Consider the following 26,038-nt stretch of genomic DNA (forward strand, 5'->3'; position numbering starts at 1 on the left):
CAGATCCGGCCTATCAGTGGGATACAAAACGTAAACTGAATTCAATCTGGCGCAGGTATGCGCTCCACCAAGTGCCGTTCTTGTGCATCACGTATGCATTAAGTGCAGCATATGAAAAATAACATTGAAGGTGCCAGAATAAGAAAAATTGTGAATGGACGTGGTTCGGTTTGGACGTGGCCTGGTTCTGGCGTTTGCAATTTTCTGAATTTGCTTGTACAGACGAGACGTGAGCCCATCCGAGTACTAACTGGGCTCAACTGTGATTTGCTTCCATATGGAGGGCCATGACTAAGGAAGGTATCCATTAAGCCATTGGGTGCATTCCAGCCACAATGCATAGGCAATGCATGAAAGTGTTTGAATTAGAGGAAATAAAACCACTCATCATCAACAATGGTTTACTGTACTTTTATATCGGTAACAGCTTTCAAAATGAAGAACAATGCCATTTTAACCTCTCGTCTCCTACATCATGCATCAGCTAACCTCGGAGCATCATGGACTCCCTGTAGCGATTCAAGATATGTTGTGCCACTTCCTTCACAACCTTCATGTTTTCTGGACAGAGGTGCAGGCCATCGTGCTGAAAATAACAATCGTGCACTGCCTCGATCGTATCATTGGCAATATGAGTGCCACTATAAGGATTTGAAAAGGATGCCTTCTTCTGTCCATAGTTCAAAACCACCATGATGGGTCTTACTGTAAATAAAAAGTGATCATAAACCAATCATTGGTTCATATGACCCATTACAGGTTTTCACAGCAGACGACCAATCATTATCACCACCTGACAGCACAATGCTGCAACTGGGACTTCAGAGAATATTGATTGCTCTTGCTGCCCCCCCCCCCACCAAATAAATAATTAATTTTCATTCAAATGCATAATGGACTGGAGATTAGTTATGAGTTTGATCCATATGCCCCGTTTTCAGAATTCTGCAGCTTAGGGCAGGAATTTGGTTTGTTCAGGGCGCCTCTATCAAAAGACACCATGACGTCTTTAAAGGCACTGTCACACCTTGACGATTTAGCCAGCGTATGCCGACGTATGAAAAATTTGGCTAAAACGCTGGCACACGTCGAATACGTTATGGGTAAGTTTGTATACGTTAAGAGCACGCTGGCATACGTCGTAGTACACTGGCTTTCTTTCGTAGTACGCTGGCATACGTCGTAGTACGCCAAGCTGTTAGACAAATTTTCCATGCTTGAAATTTTTCGACGTATGCCAGCGTATGACTCGCATGTTCCGCATAACGCTGGCCATAAGTTGTAGGCACGTTACGCGATAGTTGACACACGTCAACACACGTTACTTGCAAGTTACTCATAAGTCGAAACACTTATGATGAAGGTCAAGGCCAATCGTGAAGGTTAATCGTGAATCGTTACTTAACCATGAAGGTCAAGGCCAATCGCCACCAAAAATTAATCAGCTGAGCGCCAGACCATGAACAATATTCCCATGAAATTTGAAGACGATCCGATCAAAATTACTCAAAAAATAAGGGTTTCGTCGACTCCCCTGATTTGGGACAAAGTGACCTTGACCTGTGACCTTGACCTTCAAAATTTTATGCGCTGAAAGGGACCTCTATAAACCTCTGATATGCGAAGTTACGAAAATTTCCAATGATAACTGCTCTGCAGAGTGATTTATACGTGATTACAGACAAAAAAAACAAACAAACAAAAAAAACATATGAAGGTCAAGGCCAATCGCCACCAAAAATTAATCAGCTGAGCGCCACACCATGAACTATATTCCCATGAAGTTTGAAGATGATCCGATCAAAATTACTCAAAAAATAAGGGTTTCGTCGACTGCTCTGATTTGCCACAAAGTGACCTTGACCTTCAAAATTTTGTGCACTGAAAGGGACCTCTATAGGCCTCTGATATGCGAAGTTACAAAAATTTCCAATGATAACTGTGCTCTGCAGAATTTTTTATACGTGATTACAGACAAACAAAAAATAAAAATAAAAAAAAACATACAAGCTGACTTACATATCTTGCAAAAACTTCGTTTTGGCAAGATAAAAACCCCCCCAAAAAAACAGGGAGTCTGGAACACTGACGCTAACCATTACCTCGACGTGTTTCGACTTATGAGTAACGTACAAGTAACATGTGTCGACGTGTGTCAACGATTGCGTAACGTGCCTACAACTTATGGCCAGCGTATGCGGAACGTGTGTCATACGCCGAGTACGTCGAGAAATTTTCAACATGCTGAAAATTTGTCGACGTCCTCGGCGTACTTCGATGTCTGCCAGCGTAATACAACGTATGCCAGCATGCTCTTAACATATACAAAACTTACCCATAACGTATTTGACGTGTGCCAGCTTGGTTCGGCAAATTTTTCATACGCTGGCTAAAACGTCAAGGTGAGACAGCGGCTTGACACTTTCGATGTCCAGTGCGGTTATGATTTGAATCGTCAAGCCGCAGCCTATGAATACCCCTATGCCACACGATCGTCGGCGATACGCTGCCGCGCTATGCATAAGTTAGACTATTGTTGGGCATAGGTTGTGAACGCTGACAACACGCTCAGCATTCGTTGGTATAAGTTATCTATATGTGATTAAAACGTTCTGTGTACGTTACTAATACGTTATGCATACGTCCAACACGTTATTATACGCCCAAAACTTAAAAAAAACATCAATTGTTTCGTGTACGCCAGCGTTTTACATACATTTTGAGACCTTGCCATACGCTGGCTAAAACGTCAAGGTGTGACAGCCCCTTAACATCCACCAACTAACGCTAGCAGATAGGAAACTCAGATTAACATCCATCTAAAGGCCCAGTCACACCTTGACGTTTTAGCCAGCAATGGCAACGTATCAAAATGTATGTAAAACGCTGGCTTACGTTGAACTTTTGATGTTTTTTTTAAAGATTCGGATGTATTCATAACGAGTTGGTCGTATGCATAACATATTAGTAACGGACACAGAACATTTCGTTGTCTTATAGATAACTTATACCAACGAATGCTTAGCCTGTTGTTGGCGTTCACAACCTATGCCCAACGATAGTCTAACTTATGCATAGCGCGCTGCACGTATCGCCGACGATCACGTGGCGTAGCCTATTAAAAGGCTGCCGCACAACGATTCGAATCATAACCGCCGGAGAAATGGAAGTGTCAACATCGCAGTCACACCTTGGCGATCTTGCCAGCATATGCCGACCTCTGAAAAATGCATCTAAAATGCTGGCGCACGTCGAATACGGTATGGGTAAGTTTGGTATACGTGAATAGAACGCTAAAGTACGCTATCATACGTCGTAGTAAGTGGAGTACGTCTTGAAATTTTAAACATGTTAAAAATTTTACGACGTACTTGCCGTATGCCTCACACGTTCCACATGCGATGGGAATAAGTTGTACGCACGATATGCAAACGTTGGCACACGTCGCCAAAAGTTACTTGTAAGCTTCTCATAAGTCGAAACACGTCGAGCTAATGTCTAGCGTACCCGAAAGTTATTTCTAACTTATGAGTAACGTGGTTTGAACCAATTCCCTACGTATTTCCAACGGCATATTGACGTCTATCGACGTATTTGATTGACGTCTTCCGGACGACCAAAGAACTTAATGAACGTGTTTCTAACTTACAACTACCATATAATGGCGTATTGGCAGCGTTTCGGGGAATTGGTATATAAAAATGTGGTTCACACAGGAGGAACCCATCAGTGTTCCAGACTCCATGTTTTTTTTTTTGTTTTTTTTTTTTCTTCGGCACGACTGTGATGTTGACACTTCAATGTCTAGTGCGGTTATAATATAATATAAATAAAAGGCTGCCGCTCAACGATTTAAATCATAACCGCACTAGAAATCGAAGTGTCAACATCACCGTCATGCCGAAGAAAAAAACAAACAAACAAAAAAAAAAACACCGGGGAGTCTGGAACACTGACGCTAAACATTACCTCAACGTGTTTCGACTTATGAGTAACTTACAAGTAATGTGTCGAAGTGTGTCAACGATCGCATGACGTGCCTGCAACACGTTACTCATAGGTTACAAATACGATTCGGGTACGCTAAACATTACCTCGATGTGTTTCGACTTATGAGTAACTTACAAGTAATGTGTCAAAGTGTGTCAACGATCGCATGACGTGCCTGCAACACGTTACTCATAGGTTACAAATACGTTTTGGGTACGCTAAACATTACCTCGACGTGTTTCGACTTATGAGTAACTTACGAGTAACGTGTGTCAACGATCGCATAACGTACCTAAAACTTATGGCCAGCGTAGCGGAACTTGTGAGTCATACGCTGGCATAAGTCGTAAAATTTCAAGCATGCTAAAATTTGAGGACAACCGCAAAGTACAACGATGAAAGCCAGCGTACTACAACGTATGGCAGTGTTTTTCAGCGTGCTCTCAATGTTTCCAAAACTTACCCATAACGTATTGGACGTGCGCCAGCGTTTTAGACAAATTTTTCGAAAATCGGCATAAGCTGGCTAAAATGTCAAGGTGTGACTGGGCCTTTAGGGAGAGCATGCTTTGTGATGCAATGCTCTCTGAAGTACCAGACAATTTTTAGGATCGAGTTAGGAATCAAACCCAGGCTAGATGGAAAGATAGGCCCAATAATCCTCTCTTCACCTATACCATCCTGCCAGACTTTTTCAATACACATGCATGTATATGTGTATATTTATATAATATTATAGTGAACTATTTATTATATTTACTCACATTTTGAGATATTTTTAAACGTTTATATGTCTTGGACTCTTATGAAGAACCTCTTGTAATTCCCCCATGTACAAAGAAAGGGATGTGAATTGTATACTGAATGTATAATTGTTGAGTATTAAAGTTTGCATTTGAAGCTCATCATTATCGGTGAAACAAATGAAACTGAAACGACATGTTGGTGGCCAAAGATCTGAAGAACATTCCAAAATGCAATTCTGCTTTTTTTCCACCATCTCTTCCTTGTTCGTCTGTCCAGCATCGATTGGTCCAACCTATTTTTTTTTTTATTTACCGAAATCCAGATGGACAGATCACCTCCACTCATTCTCCCTCTTTCTCTCATCAGTGTAACCATCTTCCCCTTTCTGCACAACCTGCTCCTCTATACTGGACAGCCATTGAACGTGTCACGTCACTTTAAGCAAAATCCGATATCAAATTGTTTTCTTTTTGATGCTTCTTAGCTCCGGTGTATTTGTACGTGATTAAAAATGATTTTGGAGCGATTCAGAATGCTTGCATTTCTTGGCAAAGTTTTTAGTGTGCAGTACTATACATGTACGTATATGTACTGTATATCTAGTCTTATGATGGTGGGATCCAGGGTTCAAACCCCATATACATATATTTAGTGTGTTCATTAGCCCATGTTCTCTTAATGCCTTTGTCCAACATGTTGCATGTGCAAGCTACACCAATTAACCTTTATAGACACTTGATAAAATAAAGGTAATATTTTGTCATCCCATTGTATAACGTGATTACATCATATCAGTGGACTGCGACATTTTTAAGTGACACACAACCTGATCCGACTAAGAGGCAAACAACAGCTATGTCACTCTGCTGATCTTCGATTGGTTCGGAGCTCGTCTGACAAATGGAACATGTCTTTCAATTCTGACAAATGTCACGATCTCACTCTGTCACAACAGGATCGTCAAACAAACTCACCCCACTTTTCATGGTCAACAACTGGAAGAGGTTCAATCGCTTGAACTTCCAGACCTCACCATCGGTCTCGATACTTTTCTGGGTTGACCATGAAGCAAATTTGGCCCCCAAATTTAGCTGTTGAATGGGCATCATCCATCATTCCAAGTTTTTCCTTGATTTAAAATCACAACTATTCACAGCCTGCACAACCTTTGTCCATAGTTCAATGGAATGCTGCTCTCCCCTATGGGATGGTGCGACAGCACGACATCTGTTTCTCTTGGATTCTTTGGAATCTTCTGCAATGAGGTCGAAGCACAAGGCCTGTTACAAAACATCACGACTGGTTGGTGGCCTCTCTGATTTTTACCACCTCTCTGACCGAGCTCTCTCAGTCTCCTCAGCCTCTTCATGACACGAGCATTCTTCCAGTCACCCCTCTCTTGGTTAAAACTTCAAAATGCAGGCTAACTGCACACCTCAAGTCTTTTCTCCAGTTTGTAAGACTGCCTTCTGGAGATGGTTCAATGACATTTTTGTCTCCAGACCTTCAAAAGCAGACGGTGCACCACCATCTCACATCATCCCCCATCGCCACCCACAATTATTTCTCTCCACATCAACCCTAGGTAACCTAACACACTTATTTGCCGGTTACCGTCTTTTCTACTCTTCTCAATCTCCTCTTTCTTGTTCGATCACTCCATTGCTTGTCTAACTGTGGCCCCATTTTCTCACCGACAATTCATTGCCTTTTTATCCTCCATCACCTCACTTTTCCCTGAGCCTACATTTTGTATTTAAAAAGAAAACAACTTAATTGTCATGGCAACATTTTATGGAGGATCACAAGATGAAAACACTATTTGGATTAAAAATAAGAAAACATTTGTAGCCTCCATGCAGGTATAGCACTTGAACAACTCACCTGAACAAATCTGAAGAGCAGATTCAGCGTCCGTGCCCACCCGTGTGGAATTGACACAGAAGAGAATGCAAGGAATAAAGACATGGTGCTGAAGGAGATGTTCCACCTTTGTAGGCTCTATGATGAAGTCATAAAACAGTGCTTTTTTCAGCTGGTCCAAGAAATTGATTTCTGCTCTGAAGGTGTTTCCATAAACGCAATAATACAAAGTCACCCTCGCTAAAAAGAAAAAAAACAAAAGATGGAAAATGATTGTTAGCATGACATTATCAGAAGGTAAACAACTCATCGAGAATGGACGTGCAAAGCACAACCCAAGGGAAAGAGTACGGTGACAATTTTTTATATTTGTTTCTCAACTCCAACCAGTTTTACACGACACATTTATCACTTTTCAAGAAGAAAAAATACTTTTTAAAAACACAGGAATATAGTCTTTCAACCTTTTTATTTATTTAATTTTTACAGAAAATTCACAAACCTAAAGAGTTATAGAAATCTATGCTGACAATTTATATACGAGGGAGAGGAAGGGGTGGGAGGAGGGACCTGGCGTTGTCCGGCAACGCCGGGTCCCTTTGCTCGTATAATATATAAACTGCTCCAAAGAATAGCTCTGAGAACCATCAAATGAAAAAGATGGAAGATACATGAACTGTTTTTATGGCATGTCATCATATTAGTCACTTGTACTTATCTGTAACTCCTTGGAAGTAGTGGACTCCAAAACCCTCAGCCTCATCGGCATCTCAATGGCCAGAGGCCGTGTCCCAGGACTTGCTTGTCGACATCTTGGTGGCCTTATTATTACCTTTCTACCACTTGCCTCCTCAACACAGTTGCAGTTCATTTACTGTCTTAGTTGTGGATCTATGACCTCCCTACTTCAGCTGAAGTGTGTGGTTGGTTGTTATCTCCATATGCTGGTTTCAGAAGGTGTAACAGAGCCCTTCCAGGTCTCAGAGTATCCACCTCCATTGTGTTGTTGGTTGGTATTTCCATATGTGTTTTCTCACCTGTTTATTGACTTACTTTTGTTTATTGACCTTACCCTCTCCAGTGAAAAGCTCTTCCACAAGCCTACATACAATTTTTTTTAAAACCCACTAATGTTTCGGTTTGGATTTTACACAAACAGAATTCGCTCAAAACACGAACATGAACTTGCTCTTTACTTCCATCAGCCTCAATCTTGTGTTGAAAAAAAAAAAAACAGGTTGCAGAAGAACATGTCACGAGGAGACTTTTTGGGGTTGAGAATGTGTGTGAAGCTGGAAGAGCACTTGATTGCAATTTCCATTTGAAAACTTTTTCTTTTTTCAAATTGCACAATCTACCTTCAGCATATTAGAAATAATAGGGAGGAAGAGGGACTGGTATAATAGCTTAACACTATGCATAAACCTTTGGGATGTCTAGCCTGGGTTCAAATATCAACTCGGTTTGAAACTGAAACCCTCGTGTTTTGCAAGCAGGGTGATGTATGTGTGTGCCATCCATCTGTCGGAGGTTGAGCCAGAGGACACGTCTGCCAGCACTGGTTGTTGGCAGACGTGAAAGATCCCATGGTATTTCTTGAAGAGTCGGCGAGTTATCAATAGCACATGTACTCATGCGCTATACTCTCCACCGAGCATCGATTCTGTTCAACCAGTCTCTTGGCTTGAATTACAATCCTGGAGGGGCAGCACTCTGAGGTGGGTTACTCAACTGAGAGAGCAGGAATTTGGAATTTGTTCAGGGTGCCAGCAATAGCTTGCCAACTCTTCACAAAAGACACCCTGGGATCTATAACCATCCACTAACTAATGCTAGCAGACGGGGCACCCAGTTTAACGTCCCTCAGGGACGGCACACACATTGATGTACGGCACACCCTGCATGCAAAACACCAGGATGACAATTTATAGCTGGGATAATATTCAAACCCAGACGAGCCAGGTCATCAGAGTGTCATCAATGACACCCTAAACAAAATTTAAAATTCGAACCACATTCAGTTGTCAGGCCTCGCCCAGCAGGATTGTGAAAGATTTAGGCAAAAAATAAAATTTTCCTCAGACTACCACACATTGGTCACTTGAGTAGAATTCATCATACCTAGTAGTAGTAGAGGCTGTAGTAGTTAGAAAGAGTGTGCACAAGAGTTTTAAAATACAATGCAGAAACAGATCAAGTGTTTTTACTTACCGGGGTACAATCCAAGATGTTCCAAAATTTGTATCACAAATGCTGGAAGATCTGTAAAATATGACACATTATATTGATATGAACTAGTTAATCCATGATATCATTCGGTTTGCAATGGCTCGGTAGATATAAAGGGAGTTTGGACATAGAGATCATGAAAAGAACCATATTGTTGTAGCTGCGGGGGTCATCCTATGATCCTGGTGCAAGTCCTGGCAGGCTGCCTAAACAATGGCTGCAATGGCCGACTGAGTCGATGGCCCCAAGTGGGATCACACATCCACTGCCACGAAACCGTGCTGGTGAGACCTCCAAGTCAGCCGCCGTGTTGCGCTAATTGGGTGTCGTGTGCCGGATCTTCCATCAACGGCCGAGCGTGGCCGGCGAGGCGCATGGCACGGTCTTGTGTAGAGCACGAGTAACCCATATGCAATTCGTCCTTTCACCGACTTTGCCAAATTACAATTGTGGCCACAACTGCTTGAATTCACTCCGAGACCAGGTATATTCAATAACAAATTATGGTACACATGGGACAGGAATACAATAAGCAATACAATAACGTCGATGCTATAAAACCCCTTACCCACTACCGCTTATCGTGTCCACAAAATAACGAATGATCTGAAGATTCCTAACATAGCCTATGCCTTATCAGGCCCAATCATTCCACGTGAGATACACAACAGATAGGGTGACAAGACAGGAACACCCAGTGGTGCCCTGCAGGACACCGCAGGATTTGGAGGACACGAACAGACACCAACTATGGCCTTGCTCGAGTTGGAGTCCTGCTCGAGAGGAGAGAGATTGGCTGGCAGGGCGGGGCAGGGCAGAATGCAGCGCTGGAGTGACTTTCAAAGGGAAAGCTCCACAGAACTCCCGCACAGGTCCTCATGGCATGGTCCCAGGCTCGTCTCTCCTCCCCCTCCGCTGCGTACCCACTTTAATAAGGGTTTCCCTTGTGACGCATTTAGCCCTTCCCCACTCGGCCACCATTGGTCCATGGGCGGGGCCAACCCTTCCTGACCTCATCGGACAGCGCTGCTGGTGGTCAGCATCGCCATCCTTGCTTTCCTGCCTAAACTTGTGCTTAAAGCCCAACTGCGATGCTTTAACAGAACATTAAAATTCAGATTACAGGGGGTACAACATGAAATAAAGGTTCAAAGCGATGGCTGTTTTTCCACATATTAGGGAGGGTGGATATGGTTTGTTAAGACATAAAACAACATGTCTAATATCACAATAAAATTACTTCACACTTATTCTAAGAGATTCAATATGGGATATAACTAAACTATGCTAAGCAATGTTAACCCTTAGAAGTTATTTCCACAACACTTGTAAAATATTAGACATGATATGAGCTAGTTCATTCATTATACTATTAGCCTGGTGTTGGATTAATGGTTAGCGTGGCTGCCTTAAGATCTTAGGGTCTTTAGTTAAAGTTGCTGTCCTCCATTTAATTAACACCAGGTGGATTGATTCTGCCCATCATCCTTCTGAGGTTGGCTAAATGAGTACCTGCTTACTGGTAACAGCTTCCCCTACCCTCTGTGAGCACCGCCTTCCCTTCCTCTCACGCTGCCTTCCCTTCTCTTCCCATCATGTTGCCTTCACTCCCCCCAAACCCTTCTCTTCTCTCTACCCCCTTTGGAAATCTCCGGGCGGACTCCACGTGCTGCATTAATGTACCCCATTTCGTTCAATCCTATAGTACACCCCCCCCCCCGCCCTCCATTCCTGGAGTTTATGGTGACTTTTGGTGAAGTGTTGTGCTCCTCATCCATCTCCTTCTTCCTCGCTCTTCCCCTATCCCTGTCTTTCTTCACTCCCCCCCCCATCCCTCTCTTTCTTCACTCCCCCCCCATACTTTCTCTCCCTCCCTCCTCTCTTTCTTCACCCCCCCCCCCCAGTGTTGAGATTATATGTACTAGTACGTGCCCGTACGTGCAAAAAAAAAACAAACTTTCAAACTGGGGTACAACCCTTGGTTTGTACCCCGGAATGTATGGTAACACGTGAGGGAAAGGTGTGGAGAGAATGGAGAAACGTGAGGGAAAGGTGTGGAGAGATTGGAGAAACATGAGGGAAAGGTGTGGAGAGAATGGAGAAAGGTGAGGGAAAGGTGTGGAGAGAATGGAGAAACGTGAGGGAAAGGTGTGGAGAGAATGGAGAAACGTGAGGGAAAGGTGTGGAGAGATTGGAGAAACGTGAGGGAAAGGTGTGGAGAGATTGGAGAAACGTGAGGGAAAGGTGTGGAGAGAATGGAGAAACGTGAGGGAAAGGTGTGGAGAGAATGGAGAAACGTGAGGGAAAGGTGTGGAGAGAATGGAGAAACGTGAGGGAAAGGTGTGGAGAGAATGGAGAAACGTGAGGGAAAGGTGTGGAGAGAATGGAGAAACGTGAGGGAAAGGTGTGGAGAGAATGGAGAAACGTGAGGGAAAGGTGTGGAGAGAATGGAGAAACGTGAGGGAAAGGTGTGGAGAGAATGGAGAAACGTGAGGGAAAGGTGTGGAGAGAATGGAGAAAGGTGTGGAGAGAATGGAGAAACGTGAGGGAAAGGTGTGGAGAGAATGGAGAAAGGTGTGGAGAGAATGGAGAAACGTGAGGGAAAGGTGTGGAGAGAATGGAGAAACGTGAGGGAAAGGTGTGGAGAGATTGGAGAAACGTGAGGGAAAGGTGTGGAGAGATTGGAGAAACGTGAGGGAAAGGTGTGGAGAGAATGGAGAAACGTGAGGGAAAGGTGTGGAGAGAATGGAGAAACGTGAGGGAAAGGTGTGGAGAGAATGGAGAAACGTGAGGGAAAGGTGCGGAGAGAATGGAGAAACGTGAGGGAAAGGTGTGGAGAGAATGGAGAAACGTGAGGGAAAGGTGTGGAGAGAATGGAGAAACGTGAGGGAAAGGTGTGGAGAGAATGGAGAAACGTGAGGGAAAGGTGTGGAGAGAATGGAGAAACGTGAGGGAAAGGTGCGGAGAGAATGGAGAAACGTGAGGGAAAGGTGTGGAGAGAATGGAGAAACGTGAGGGAAAGGTGCGGAGAGAATGGAGAAACGTGAGGGAAAGGTGTGGAGAGAATGGAGAAACGTGAGGGAAAGGTGTGGAGAGAATGGAGAAACGTGAGGGAAAGGTGTGGAGAGAAATAGAGAAACGTGAGGGAAAGGTGCGGAGAGATTGGAGAAACGTGAGGGAAAGGTGTGGAGAGAATGGAGAAACGTGAGGGAAAGGTGCGGAGAGAATGGAGAAACGTGAGGGAAAGGTGTGGAGAGAATGGAGAAACGTGAGGGAAAGGTGCGGAGAGAATGGAGAAACGTGAGGGAAAGGTGTGGAGAGAATGGAGAAACATGAGGGAAAGGTGTGGAGAGAATGGAGAAACGTGAGGGAAAGGTGTGGAGAGAATGGAGAAACGTGAGGGAAAGGTGTGGAGAGAATGGAGAAACGTGAGGGAAAGGTGTGGAGAGAATGGAGAAACGTGAGGGAAAGGTGTGGAGAGAATGGAGAAACGTGAGGGAAAGGTGTGGAGAGAATGGAGAAACGTGAGGGAAAGGTGTGGAGAGAATGGAGAAACGTGAGGGAAAGGTGTGGAGAGAATGGAGAAACGTGAGGGAAAGGTGTGGAGAGAATGGAGAAACGTGAGGGAAAGGTGTGGAGAGAAATTGAGAAACGTGAGGGAAAGGTGCGGAGAGAATGGAGAAACGTGAGGGAAAGGTGTGGAGAGATTGGAGAAACGTGAGGGAAAGGTGCGGAGAGAATGGAGAAACGTGAGGGAAGCCAGAAACAACAACCACACAGGCCGTTCCTTCGCTCTCACGTGCCCGTACGTGCAAACTAAAAGAAAGAAAAAAAAACTTTCAAACAACCACACATCCGTTCCTTCGCTCTCGTAAACGACGACTGGATTGGGGCATTGTGTTTATCTATAAATGCGCATAAGAAATCGAGAAATTATTACGTCACGGTAACTAAGGCGCCATTTCCCCCATCTTTACCGGCAGGCCCGTGACGTCATCGTCGACCGGCCGCGTACGACGCAGCACCGTGTCTGTGGTGAATTGAGGTGAATTGAGGGACATGACGCGGGATCACATGTTGTGCGTCTCGCGTATAAGGGGAGGTCTCCGCGGTGCGGGGTGATTATCCCCGGGGCATTGCTATTGACATCGGCTGTTCACTTGATGCTCGTTGACTGAAGGTGCTCATTGACTGGTGAGAATGGAGATTATATCGAACTCCGTGCTTACGCGGATTTAGTCTGCAATGATTAATCGCACATGTATACGTAACTGCTTATGTACTCCTAGCTGAACCTGTATTCCCCGGTGTGCCCACAGAAGCGGCTCCAATCAAATGGAATAAAGCCTAAACTCTGAAGGTTCTTCTCTCGCTCTCATTTCAATTTATTCCATTTGGTTTTCTCGGCTCTCTCAACCAACGATGGACAAGATCTACAAACCAGAGAGGTTCGACGCAGACCCAAACGCGACTGACGCAGAAATGAAATGGTCGCATTGGTTCCGTTCCTTCTCACACTATCTGACCATCATCGAGGAGGGAGCTGACAAATTCGCCGCTCTCGTGAATCATGTCTCGCCCAGCGTGTACAGGCTCTTCTCGGAGTGTGACACATACGAAGCAGCGATCGAGGTGCTGCAAGCGCTCTACGTGAAGCGCAAGAACGAGGTATACATACGACATCTTCTCAACACACGCAAGCAAGCAGCCGGGGAGACAATCGATCAGTTCCTGCAAGCTCTGAATCAGCTGGGAAAAGACTGCAGCTTCCGGGCCGTAAGCGCCGAGGAACACCGAAAGGAAGCCACACGGGAGGCATTCATCCAAGGACTCAGATCAGCCCACATACGGCAACGCTTACTAGAGAAAGCGCAACCCACTCTTGACAAGGTAGTCGATCAGGCACGAGCGATGGATACGGCTCAGCAGCAATCTGAGTCATTTGGGACACCGATGCTGCTAATGAACGCTGCTACGGTGGGAACTCAAGGAACCCCACTGGCACAGACACAGCCAGACATAGGGGATGGAGAAACACCCGAGGAGCCAGATACCCAGACCTCGTCAAACTCCTCAGCAACTGCTCCGGTTGGTAAATGCTTCTTTTGTGGGTACAAAAGGCACCCTCGTCAAAAATGTCCCGCCAGAGATGCCACATGCATGAATTGCGACAAGAAAGGGCATTATGCCAGGGTATGTAAATCTACTCTAAGGAGAAATAAACCCACTTCTGCGGCTCTCTACTCGCAAAATAAATTAACTGCAGCCTCCCCGGGGAATCTATCCAAGGCTATCATCAACGTGCGAATTAACGGGCATATGGCTGAGGCACTGATTGACACCGGTAGCTCTGAAAGTTTCGTCAACAGCTCGCTAGTGAAGGGCAGGAAATGGGTAATCCACCCGACTGACAATACGGTATGCATGGCCGCCACCTCACTACAATCCCGCGTACGAGGGTACTGCAATGTTGAATTGGACGTAAAAGGGTACACGCATCGGGATGTAAGGGTACTGGTGCTTCGTGATTTGTGCGCAGACGTAATTCTGGGTCATAATGTCCTCAAGCAGCACATGAGCGTCGAAATACCCTTTGGAGGAAGCAAGCCTCGTCTAATTTTAAATGCTTTGACCACCGCGGAGGTGACGTCCCCCCAGCTGTTCGCTAACTTGTCGCCGGTCTGCAAACCGATAGCGATTAAATCGCGGCGATATACCACTGCTGATATGAATTTCATCACCTCAGAAACCAAGCGATTACTGGAAGAAGGAATTATAGAACCGAGCGATTCGCCATGGCGCGCACAGGTGTTGGTAACCAGCAGTCAGAACCATAAGAAACGAATGGTTGTCGATTATTCCCAAACGGTCAATCGCTTTACCCAACTCGATGCCTACCCCCTGCCGCGCATAGACAAGATGGTCGAACGCGTGGCCAATTATAAGGTATTCAGCACCATCGACTTGCGAAGCGCCTATCATCAAATTCCCATCCGAGAGGAAGACAAACCTTACACCGCATTCCAGGCAGGGAGGCGCCTCTACCAATTCAGGAGAATACCTTTCGGTGTCACGAATGGAGTAGCTTGCTTCCAACGGGTTATGGACGACATCATCTCAGATGAAAACCTCAAAGACACTTTTGTTTACGTGGATAATGTCACAGTGTGCGGTAGGGATCAGGGGGAACATGATAGGAATCTGGACAGATTCTTGAGCATTGCTAGAAAATATAATCTGACTCTCAACTACGAGAAATGCGTATTCTCGGCAAGGTCAATTGACCTTCTCGGCTACACGATAGCCGACGGCACAATTAAGCCTGATCCTGAACGATTGCGCCCGCTCCGTGAGCTTCCACCACCTCAGGACTTGCAAACAATGCGCCGGGTGATCGGCATGTTCGCTTACTATGCGAGATGGATTTCGCAATACTCCGAGAAAATACATCCCCTAGTGCATTGCAAAAACTTTCCACCAGATGCCGCTGTTGTAACAGCTTTCCACAACCTCAAGGATGATATCAGTAAGTCCGTGGTTTTATCGATCGACAGCTCGGTGCCCTTCGTGGTGGAAACCGACGCTTCAGATCACGCCATAGCTGCTACACTAAATCAGTCTGGGCGGCCGGTCGCGTTCTTCTCGAGAACTCTCTCTAGAAGCGAGCAGAGACACTCAGCGATAGAGAAGGAAGCGTACACCATCGTCGAAGCGCTGCGGAAATGGAGACATTATTTACTGGGAAACCACTTCACGCTCGTTACGGACCAACGATCCGTGGCATTCATGTTTGATGGGAAAAATAACGGGAAAATTAAGAATGAAAAAATTATGAGATGGCGGATAGACCTAGCTTGCTACAGTTACGACATTGTTTACCGGCCCGGGAGGGAAAACCCTGCTGCAGACACCTTCTCTCGGGTCTACTGCTCGGCAACAATCAGTCAGGCTTGGCAAGACCTACATGTGTCTCTGTGCCACCCGGGGGTAACCAGAATGGCACATTTCGTGCGCAGACAAAACCTTCCCTATTCTGTTGAAGATATTAAAAAAATGAATGCTTCATGCCCTGTTTGTGCTGAACTAAAACCCAGATTCTTTGGCGCGGCATCTGGCAGACTGATCAAGGCCACTTCCCCCTTCGAGAGACTAAACATCGACTTCAAAGGGCCCCTGCTGACCGAGACAGACAACAGATACATATTCACCGTTGTTGATGAATATTCAAGGTTCCCTTTCGCATTTCCGTGCTCGGATATGACCTCGGGCACTGTCGTGAGATGTCTCTCTGACCTCTTCGCTATGTTTGGGAAACCTTCGTACATACATTCAGACAGAGGGCCGTGTTTCATGTCGGCCGGGATAAAACAATTCCTACTAGAGCTCGGCATAGCAACTAGTCGAACGACGGGTTACAACCCACAGGGAAACGGGCAGGTGGAAAGGTATAATGGAGTTATTTGGAAAGCCGTAACTCTGGCGCTGAAATCGAGAGGACTGGGCCCCGAGCGATGGGAGGGTACTCTTCCCGACGCTCTGAATTCCATACGCTCTTTGCTCTGCACGTCCACCAATGCAACTCCTCACGAACGAATGTTTACTCACCAGCGACGTTATGTTGACGGTCAAACGGTGCCCAACTGGCTGACCCATCCCGGTACAGTGTTCATGAAACGCCCGGTCCGACAAAGCAAGTATGAACCCCTGGTGGAGGGGGTCGAACTCATTGACACTAATCCAGAGTATGCTCATGTCAGGCTCCCGGATGGCAGGGAGACCACTGTGTCGGTTCGCCATCTGGCTCCCTCAGGTACTCCTCCCGCAGGTACACCACCTTCTGGCACTCCTCCTTCTGACATTTCCCCCCCCAGGAACTCCACCGGGCGACGGGGCTGCCGCGTTCCACCCGAGAGCGATCGAGGAGTCATCCCCGGCACAAGTCGAGGCTCACCAAGAGGATCGGAAGTCTCCCTCAAGTGAAACTGCCATTTACTCCCGGAGAGGTCGACGAATAAGGCCCCCTCGACGACTCAATCTGTAAAGGGGATTATCGGCATTCTCGCTGCTCATGCTCCTATATGCCCATTATATCATATATCGATGCTCATTTCCATGCTCCTACAACTCAAAATAATCACTGCTTGGCATGTATGCTTCTGTAGACCTATCAGTCCGCGTTGCTTGAAATGTATACTCCTATAGTGCTAAAGCAATCATGGTGTGTAAGATGGGCCCCTAGTTGCATTTTGAAGGTGGGGAGAATGTGGTGAATTGAGGTGAATTGAGGGACATGACGCGGGATCACATGTTGTGCGTCTCGCGTATAAGGGGAGGTCTCCGCGGTGCGGGGTGATTGTCCCCGGGGCATTGCCATTTACATCGGCTGTTCACTTGATGCTCGTTGACTGAAGGTGCTCATTGACTGGTGAGAATGGAGATTATATCGAACTCCGTGCTTACGCGGATTTAGTCTGCAATGATTAATCGCACATGTATACGTTACTGCTTATGTACTCCTAGCTGAACCTGTATTCCCCGGTGTGCCCACAGAAGCGGCTCCAATCAAATGGAATAAAGCCTAAACTCTGAAGGTTCTTCTCTCGCTCTCATTTCAGTGTCCTTTCATTGGTTGGTAAATGAATGGCCATAACTTGGGAACCACTTGTCCGATTAAAAGCGAACAAAGTGAGCTTCATACTTAACGCGTGCACGTGAGAGAATAGGAAACAACAACAACACAATACCCTGGCTATTTGGAATCCGTGTCATTGGATGTGATCTTTTGTTTTTGGTTGTTGTTTAACGCTGTGCGGTGTATAAACACGATCGGGTTTTCTTTCTATCCTGAGAATATTACTTAACGCGTGCACATGAGAGAATAGGAAACAACAAAAACAACACAATACCCTGGCAATTGTGAATTCGTGTCGTTGGCTATGACGATTTTGCTTCCGTTTTTTTCTGTTTCCGGTTTTTGTCATGGGAATGGTGCATGCCGGGAGATCATGACCGGAAGTGTTTATTTATTTATTCAATTATTTTTTTTCCAAAGTTAATTTTCTACTTCCGAAAGTGATTTTTTTCATGACAGGAAGTGTTTATTTTGTATTTAACATTATCGGGAGTGATTTTGAAACTCTTTCCGGAACTTATATTTTCTTTTATTCTTGACCAGAAGTGATCGTTTATTTATATAATTTATTCAATTATTTTTTCCCAAAGTTAATTTTAATAAAGATATCTCCCGAATCATCAAAAAAAAATTTTAATCGTGATTTACATTATTTGTTCGCTGATCCCGAATCCAGGCCGAAGTAACCGGAAATTGCGTCAAAATCGTCAGCTGTGCGGTGCTTACATGTACCACGGTATAGTTGGCAAGTGTACAATTGTGAACAAGTTTTATGATAAGTCAGAAGCGAATATAAGAAGAAATCTACGTTCGCTTCTTGGCTTTGCCTATTCCATATTATTCGCTCGTTATTAATACAATAAGTGAGAGCAATAATCGATTACAAGAGACGGAATGTATGGCAACACGGTTTTGTCGGATAAATTTTAACGGTACCAACCGCTGCTACACCGCAAATTGGGATCGCCCTTCATGCGCGACGCAAAACAGGAAACAGCATTTCCCTCAAATCCAACACTTCAAACTTGATTTTTAAACAATACCCAGATAAAGAATAAGCGGAAAAACTGGAGACAATCGAGTTCAAAAGCCTCATCATATAAACAGTGTGTTTAACGATTTTTAATTTAATTACCGTCCCGAACGTGCGTGTCGGAGCACGCACAACCGTACACCGCACAACCGTACACCGCACAAGCATAACTGCATAACCGCACACACCCTGAATTCGCACACACACCGAATTCGCAGCGCAACACTCACAATGATGAGGACATTTCAGAAGACACCAATAAATGCATCTCTGGATCGACACTTTGATCCAACAGCAGATAATGAAGATGAATCTGATGATTTTCCGACTCGACAACGAGGCACCAGGATCCATTGTGAGCAGGAGGACGCGACCCCGCAAAATGCCGAGATTCCGGGAAATACAAACTTCACTCGAGTTTCACTCCCACGTTGAGGAATGCTGGGATGTTCGTGGACCCATTGCTCCCCCACAGGAACATTTGGAACTACACGCTGATTGAGGAGGATTGTCGATCCGTCACAAACGACGTCACGTGTTCACACAAAGCCTTGGGACGGGATCATTGTTATTCTCACTCACAATTTCTCATCCTCTCCACGAAGAACAGTCGGGGATTGAGGATGGACGAGTTTGAGGAATGCGTTCAGAAGATGACAGGAAAAAGTGTGGAGAGAATGGAGAAACGTGAGGGAAAGGTGTGGAGAGAATGGAGAAACGTGAGGGAAAGGTGTGGAGAGATTGGAGAAACGTGAGGGAAAGGTGTGGAGAGAATGGAGAAACGTGAGGGAAAGGTGTGGAGAGATTGGAGAAACGTGAGGGAAAGGTGTGGAGAGAATGGAGAAACGTGAGGGAAAGGTGTGGAGAGATTGGAGAAACGTGAGGGAAAGGTGTGGAGAGATTGGAGAAACGTGAGGGAAAGGTGTGGAGAGAATGGAGAAACGTGAGGGAAAGGTGTAGAGAGATTGGAGAAACGTGAGGGAAAGGTGTGGAGAGAATAGAGAAACGTGAGGGAAAGGTGTGGAGAGAATGGAGAAACGTGAGGGAAAGGTGTGGAGAGAATGGAGAAACGTGAGGGAAAGGTGTGGAGAGAATGGAGAAACGTGAGGGAAAGGTGTGGAGAGAATGGAGAAACGTGAAGGAAAGGTGTGGAGAGATTGGAGAAACGTGAGGGAAAGGTGTGGAGAGATTGGAGAAACGTGAGGGAAAGGTGTGGAGAGAATGGAGAAACGTGAGGGAAAGGTGTGGAGAGAATGGAGAAACGTGAGGGAAAGGTGTGGAGAGATTGGAGAAACGTGAAGGAAAGGTGTGGAGAGAATGGAGAAACGTGAAGGAAAGGTGTGGAGAGATTGGAGAAACGTGAGGGAAAGGTGTGGAGAGATTGGAGAAACGTGAGGGAAAGGTGTGGAGAGATTGGAGAAACGTGAGGGAAAGGTGTGGAGAGAATGGAGAAACGTGAGGGAAAGGTGTGGAGAGATTGGAGAAACGTGAGGGAAAGGTGTGGAGAGAATGGAGAAACGTGAGGGAAAGGTGTGGAGAGATTGGAGAAACGTGAGGGAAAGGTGTGGAGAGAATGGAGAAACGTGAGGGAAAGGTGTGGAGAGATTGGAGAAACGTGAGGGAAAGGTGTGGAGAGATTGGAGAAACGTGAGGGAAAGGTGTGGAGAGAATGGAGAAACGTGAGGGAAAGGTGTGGAGAGAATGGAGAAAGGTGAGGGAAAGGTGTGGAGAGAATGGAGAAACGTGAGGGAAAGGTGTGGAGAGAATGGAGAAACGTGAGGGAAAGGTGTGGAAAGAATGGAGAAAGGTGAGGGAAAGGTGTGGAGAGAATGGAGAAACGTGAGGGAAAGGTGTGGAGAGATTGGAGAAACGTGAGGGAAAGGTGTGGAGAGAATGGAGAAACGTGAGGGAAAGGTGTGGAGAGAATGGAGAAACGTGAGGGAAAGGTGTGGAGAGATTGGAGAAACGTGAGGGAAAGGTGTGGAGAGAATGGAGAAACGTGAGGGAAAGGTGTGGAGAGATTGGAGAAACGTGAGGGAAAGGTGTGGAGAGATTGGAGAAACGTGAGGGAAAGGTGTGGAGAGAATGGAGAAACGTGAGGGAAAGGTGTGGAGAGAATGGAGAAACGTGAGGGAAAGGTGTGGAGAGATTGGAGAAACGTGAGGGAAAGGTGTGGAGAGAATGGAGAAACGTGAGGGAAAGGTGTGGAGAGATTGGAGAAACGTGAGGGAAAGGTGTGGAGAGAATGGAGAAACGTGAGGGAAAGGTGTGGAGAGATTGGAGAAACGTGAGGGAAAGGTGTGGAGAGATTGGAGAAACGTGAGGGAAAGGTGTGGAGAGAATGGAGAAACGTGAGGGAAAGGTGTGGAGAGAATGGAGAAAGGTGAGGGAAAGGTGTGGAGAGAATGGAGAAACGTGAGGGAAAGGTGTGGAGAGAATGGAGAAACGTGAGGGAAAGGTGTGGAAAGAATGGAGAAAGGTGAGGGAAAGGTGTGGAGAGAATGGAGAAACGTGAGGGAAAGGTGTGGAGAGATTGGAGAAACGTGAGGGAAAGGTGTGGAGAGAATGGAGAAACGTGAGGGAAAGGTGTGGAGAGAATGGAGAAACGTGAGGGAAAGGTGTGGAGAGATTGGAGAAACGTGAGGGAAAGGTGTGGAGAGAATGGAGAAACGTGAGGGAAAGGTGTGGAGAGATTGGAGAAACGTGAGGGAAAGGTGTGGAGAGATTGGAGAAACGTGAGGGAAAGGTGTGGAGAGATTGGAGAAACGTGAGGGAAAGGTGTGGAGAGAATGGAGAAACGTGAGGGAAAGGTGCGGAGAGATTGGAGAAACGTGAGGGAAAGGTGTGGAGAGAATGGAGAAACGTGAGGGAAAGGTGTGGAGAGAATGGAGAAACGTGAGGGAAAGGTGTGGAGAGAATGGAGAAACGTGAGGGAAAGGTGTGGAGAGAATGGAGAAACGTGAGGGAAAGGTGTGGAGAGAATGGAGAAACGTGAGGGAAAGGTGTGGAGAGAATGGAGAAACGTGAGGGAAAGGTGTGGAGAGAATGGAGAAACGTGAGGGAAAGGTGTGGAGAGAATGGAGAAACGTGAGGGAAAGGTGTGGAGAGAATGGAGAAACGTGAGGGAAAGGTGTGGAGAGAATGGAGAAACGTGAGGGAAAGGTGTGGAGAGAATGGAGAAACGTGAGGGAAAGGTGTGGAGAGAATGGAGAAACGTGAGGGAAAGGTGTGGAGAGAATGGAGAAACGTGAGGGAAAGGTGTGGAGAGAATGGAGAAACGTGAGGGAAAGGTGTGGAGAGAATGGAGAAACGTGAGGGAAAGGTGTGGAGAGAATGGAGAAACGTGAGGGAAAGGTGTGGAGAGAATGGAGAAACGTGAGGGAAAGGTGTGGAGAGAATGGAGAAACGTGAGGGAAAGGTGTGGAGAGAATGGAGAAACGTGAGGGAAAGGTGTGGAGAGAATGGAGAAACGTGAGGGAAAGGTGTGGAGAGAATGGAGAAACGTGAGGGAAAGGTGTGGAGAGAATGGAGAAACGTGAGGGAAAGGTGTGGAGAGAATGGAGAAACGTGAGGGAAAGGTGTGGAGAGAATGGAGAAACGTGAGGGAAAGGTGTGGAGAGAATGGAGAAACGTGAGGGAAAGGTGTGGAGAGAATGGAGAAACGTGAGGGAAAGGTGTGGAGAGAATGGAGAAACGTGAGGGAAAGGTGTGGAGAGAATGGAGAAACGTGAGGGAAAGGTGTGGAGAGAATGGAGAAACGTGAGGGAAAGGTGTGGAGAGAATGGAGAAACGTGAGGGAAAGGTGTGGAGAGAATGGAGAAACGTGAGGGAAAGGTGTGGAGAGAATGGAGAAACGTGAGGGAAAGGTGTGGAGAGAATGGAGAAACGTGAGGGAAAGGTGTGGAGAGAATGGAGAAACGTGAGGGAAAGGTGTGGAGAGAATGGAGAAACGTGAGGGAAAGGTGTGGAGAGAATGGAGAAACGTGAGGGAAAGGTGTGGAGAGAATGGAGAAACGTGAGGGAAAGGTGTGGAGAGAATGGAGAAACGTGAGGGAAAGGTGTGGAGAGAATGGAGAAACGTGAGGGAAAGGTGTGGAGAGAATGGAGAAACGTGAGGGAAAGGTGTGGAGAGAATGGAGAAACGTGAGGGAAAGGTGTGGAGAGAATGGAGAAACGTGAGGGAAAGGTGTGGAGAGAATGGAGAAACGTGAGGGAAAGGTGTGGAGAGAATGGAGAAACGTGAGGGAAAGGTGTGGAGAGAATGGAGAAACGTGAGGGAAAGGTGTGGAGAGAATGGAGAAACGTGAGGGAAAGGTGTGGAGAGAATGGAGAAACGTGAGGGAAAGGTGTGGAGAGAATGGAGAAACGTGAGGGAAAGGTGTGGAGAGAATGGAGAAACGTGAGGGAAAGGTGTGGAGAGAATGGAGAAACGTGAGGGAAAGGTGTGGAGAGAATGGAGAAACGTGAGGGAAAGGTGTGGAGAGAATGGAGAAACGTGAGGGAAAGGTGTGGAGAGAATGGAGAAACGTGAGGGAAAGGTGTGGAGAGAATGGAGAAACGTGAGGGAAAGGTGTGGAGAGAATGGAGAAACGTGAGGGAAAGGTGTGGAGAGAATGGAGAAACGTGAGGGAAAGGTGTGGAGAGAATGGAGAAACGTGAGGGAAAGGTGTGGAGAGAATGGAGAAACGTGAGGGAAAGGTGTGGAGAGAATGGAGAAACGTGAGGGAAAGGTGTGGAGAGATTGGAGAAACGTGAGGGAAAGGTGTGGAGAGAATGGAGAAACGTGAGGGAAAGGTGTGGAGAGAATGGAGAAACGTGAGGGAAAGGTGTGGAGAGATTGGAGAAACGTGAGGGAAAGGTGTGGAGAGATTGGAGAAACGTGAGGGAAAGGTGTGGAGAGATTGGAGAAACGTGAGGGAAAGGTGTGGAGAGATTGGAGAAACGTGAGGGAAAGGTGTGGAGAGATTGGAGAAACGTGAGGGAAAGGTGTGGAGAGAATGGAGAAACGTGAGGGAAAGGTGTGGAGAGAATGGAGAAACGTGAGGGAAAGGTGTGGAGAGAATGGAGAAACGTGAGGGAAAGGTGTGGAGAGAATGGAGAAACGTGAGGGAAAGGTGTGGAGAGAATGGAGAAACGTGAGGGAAAGGTGTGGAGAGAATGGAGAAACGTGAGGGAAAGGTGTGGAGAGAATGGAGAAACGTGAGGGAAAGGTGTGGAGAGAATGGAGAAACGTGAGGGAAAGGTGTGGAGAGAATGGAGAAACGTGAGGGAAAGGTGTGGAGAGATTGGAGAAACGTGAGGGAAAGGTGTGGAGAGATTGGAGAAACGTGAGGGAAAGGTGTGGAGAGAATGGAGAAACGTGAGGGAAAGGTGTGGAGAGAATGGAGAAACGTGAGGGAAAGGTGTGGAGAGAATGGAGAAACGTGAGGGAAAGGTGTGGAGAGAATGGAGAAACGTGAGGGAAAGGTGTGGAGAGAATGGAGAAACGTGAGGGAAAGGTGTGGAGAGAATGGAGAAACGTGAGGGAAAGGTGTGGAGAGAATGGAGAAACGTGAGGGAAAGGTGTGGAGAGAATGGAGAAACGTGAGGGAAAGGTGTGGAGAGAATGGAGAAACGTGAGGGAAAGGTGTGGAGAGAAATAGAGAAACGTGAGGGAAAGGTGCGGAGAGATTGGAGAAACGTGAGGGAAAGGTGTGGAGAGATTGGAGAAACGTGAGGGAAAGGTGCGGAGAGAATGGAGAAACGTGAGGGAAAGGTGTGGAGAGAATGGAGAAACGTGAGGGAAAGGTGTGGAGAGAATGGAGAAACGTGAGGGAAAGGTGTGGAGAGAATGGAGAAACGTGAGGGAAAGGTGTGGAGAGAATGGAGAAACGTGAGGGAAAGGTGTGGAGAGATTGGAGAAACGTGAGGGAAAGGTGTGGAGAGATTGGAGAAACGTGAGGGAAAGGTGTGGAGAGAATGGAGAAACGTGAGGGAAAGGTGTGGAGAGAATGGAGAAACGTGAGGGAAAGGTGTGGAGAGAATGGAGAAACGTGAGGGAAAGGTGTGGAGAGAATGGAGAAACGTGAGGGAAAGGTGTGGAGAGAATGGAGAAACGTGAGGGAAAGGTGTGGAGAGAATGGAGAAACGTGAGGGAAAGGTGTGGAGAGAATGGAGAAACGTGAGGGAAAGGTGTGGAGAGAATGGAGAAACGTGAGGGAAAGGTGTGGAGAGAAATAGAGAAACGTGAGGGAAAGGTGCGGAGAGATTGGAGAAACGTGAGGGAAAGGTGTGGAGAGATTGGAGAAACGTGAGGGAAAGGTGTGGAGAGATTGGAGAAACGTGAGGGAAAGGTGTGGAGAGATTGGAGAAACGTGAGGGAAAGGTGTGGAGAGATTGGAGAAACGTGAGGGAAAGGTGTGGAGAGAATGGAGAAACGTGAGGGAAAGGTGTGGAGAGAATGGAGAAACGTGAGGGAAAGGTGTGGAGAGAATGGAGAAACGTGAGGGAAAGGTGTGGAGAGAATGGAGAAACGTGAGGGAAAGGTGTGGAGAGAATGGAGAAACGTGAGGGAAAGGTGTGGAGAGAATGGAGAAACGTGAGGGAAAGGTGTGGAGAGAATGGAGAAACGTGAGGGAAAGGTGTGGAGAGAATGGAGAAACGTGAGGGAAAGGTGTGGAGAGAATGGAGAAACGTGAGGGAAAGGTGTGGAGAGAATGGAGAAACGTGAGGGAAAGGTGTGGAGAGAATGGAGAAACGTGAGGGAAAGGTGTGGAGAGAATGGAGAAACGTGAGGGAAAGGTGTGGAGAGAATGGAGAAACGTGAGGGAAAGGTGTGGAGAGAATGGAGAAACGTGAGGGAAAGGTGTGGAGAGAATGGAGAAACGTGAGGGAAAGGTGTGGAGAGAATGGAGAAACGTGAGGGAAAGGTGTGGAGAGAATGGAGAAACGTGAGGGAAAGGTGTGGAGAGAATGGAGAAACGTGAGGGAAAGGTGTGGAGAGAATGGAGAAACGTGAGGGAAAGGTGTGGAGAGAATGGAGAAACGTGAGGGAAAGGTGTGGAGAGAATGGAGAAACGTGAGGGAAAGGTGTGGAGAGAATGGAGAAACGTGAGGGAAAGGTGTGGAGAGAATGGAGAAACGTGAGGGAAAGGTGTGGAGAGAATGGAGAAACGTGAGGGAAAGGTGTGGAGAGATTGGAGAAACGTGAGGGAAAGGTGTGGAGAGAATGGAGAAACGTGAGGGAAAGGTGTGGAGAGAATGGAGAAACGTGAGGGAAAGGTGTGGAGAGATTGGAGAAACGTGAGGGAAAGGTGTGGAGAGAATGGAGAAACGTGAGGGAAAGGTGTGGAGAGATTGGAGAAACGTGAGGGAAAGGTGTGGAGAGATTGGAGAAACGTGAGGGAAAGGTGTGGAGAGATTGGAGAAACGTGAGGGAAAGGTGTGGAGAGATTGGAGAAACGTGAGGGAAAGGTGTGGAGAGAATGGAGAAACGTGAGGGAAAGGTGTGGAGAGATTGGAGAAACGTGAGGGAAAGGTGTGGAGAGATTGGAGAAACGTGAGGG

At 46.5% G+C, this 26,038-nt stretch overlaps 1 protein-coding gene across 1 annotated transcript; it reads right to left on the reverse strand.

The window, feature by feature from the left end:
- Positions 1-397: 397 nt before the first annotated feature.
- Positions 398-18,980, reverse strand: LOC147015810 (uncharacterized). Its single transcript, XM_085848337.1, has 4 exons — positions 18,725-18,980; positions 8,812-8,862; positions 6,622-6,840; positions 398-705 (listed from the first exon to the last, which is right to left on the reverse strand). The coding sequence occupies exons 1-4, from the start codon at positions 18,846-18,848 to the stop codon at positions 485-487; spliced, it is 615 nt and encodes a 204-aa protein (XP_085704463.1). The 5' UTR covers positions 18,849-18,980; the 3' UTR covers positions 398-484.
- Positions 18,981-26,038: the final 7,058 nt, after the last annotated feature.

The sequence above is a fragment of the Eptatretus burgeri genome, chromosome 12 (genome assembly GCF_056783735.1).
Source record: "Eptatretus burgeri isolate ZD-2024b chromosome 12, Ebu_testis_v1, whole genome shotgun sequence".
NCBI classification, from domain to species: Eukaryota; Metazoa; Chordata; class Myxini; order Myxiniformes; family Myxinidae; genus Eptatretus; species Eptatretus burgeri.

Coding starts and splice junctions, on each gene's coding strand:
- LOC147015810 (XM_085848337.1), bottom strand. CDS start 18,848: ATGGATCCTGGTGCCTCGTTGTCGAGTCGGAAAATCATCAGATTCATC. Junction 8,863..18,724: donor TCTGAAATGTCCTCATCATT/GTGAGTGTTGCG, acceptor CATATTTTACAG/ATCTTCCAGCATTTGTGATA. Junction 6,841..8,811: donor ACATCTTGGATTGTACCCCG/GTAAGTAAAAAC, acceptor TTTTCTTTTTAG/CGAGGGTGACTTTGTATTAT.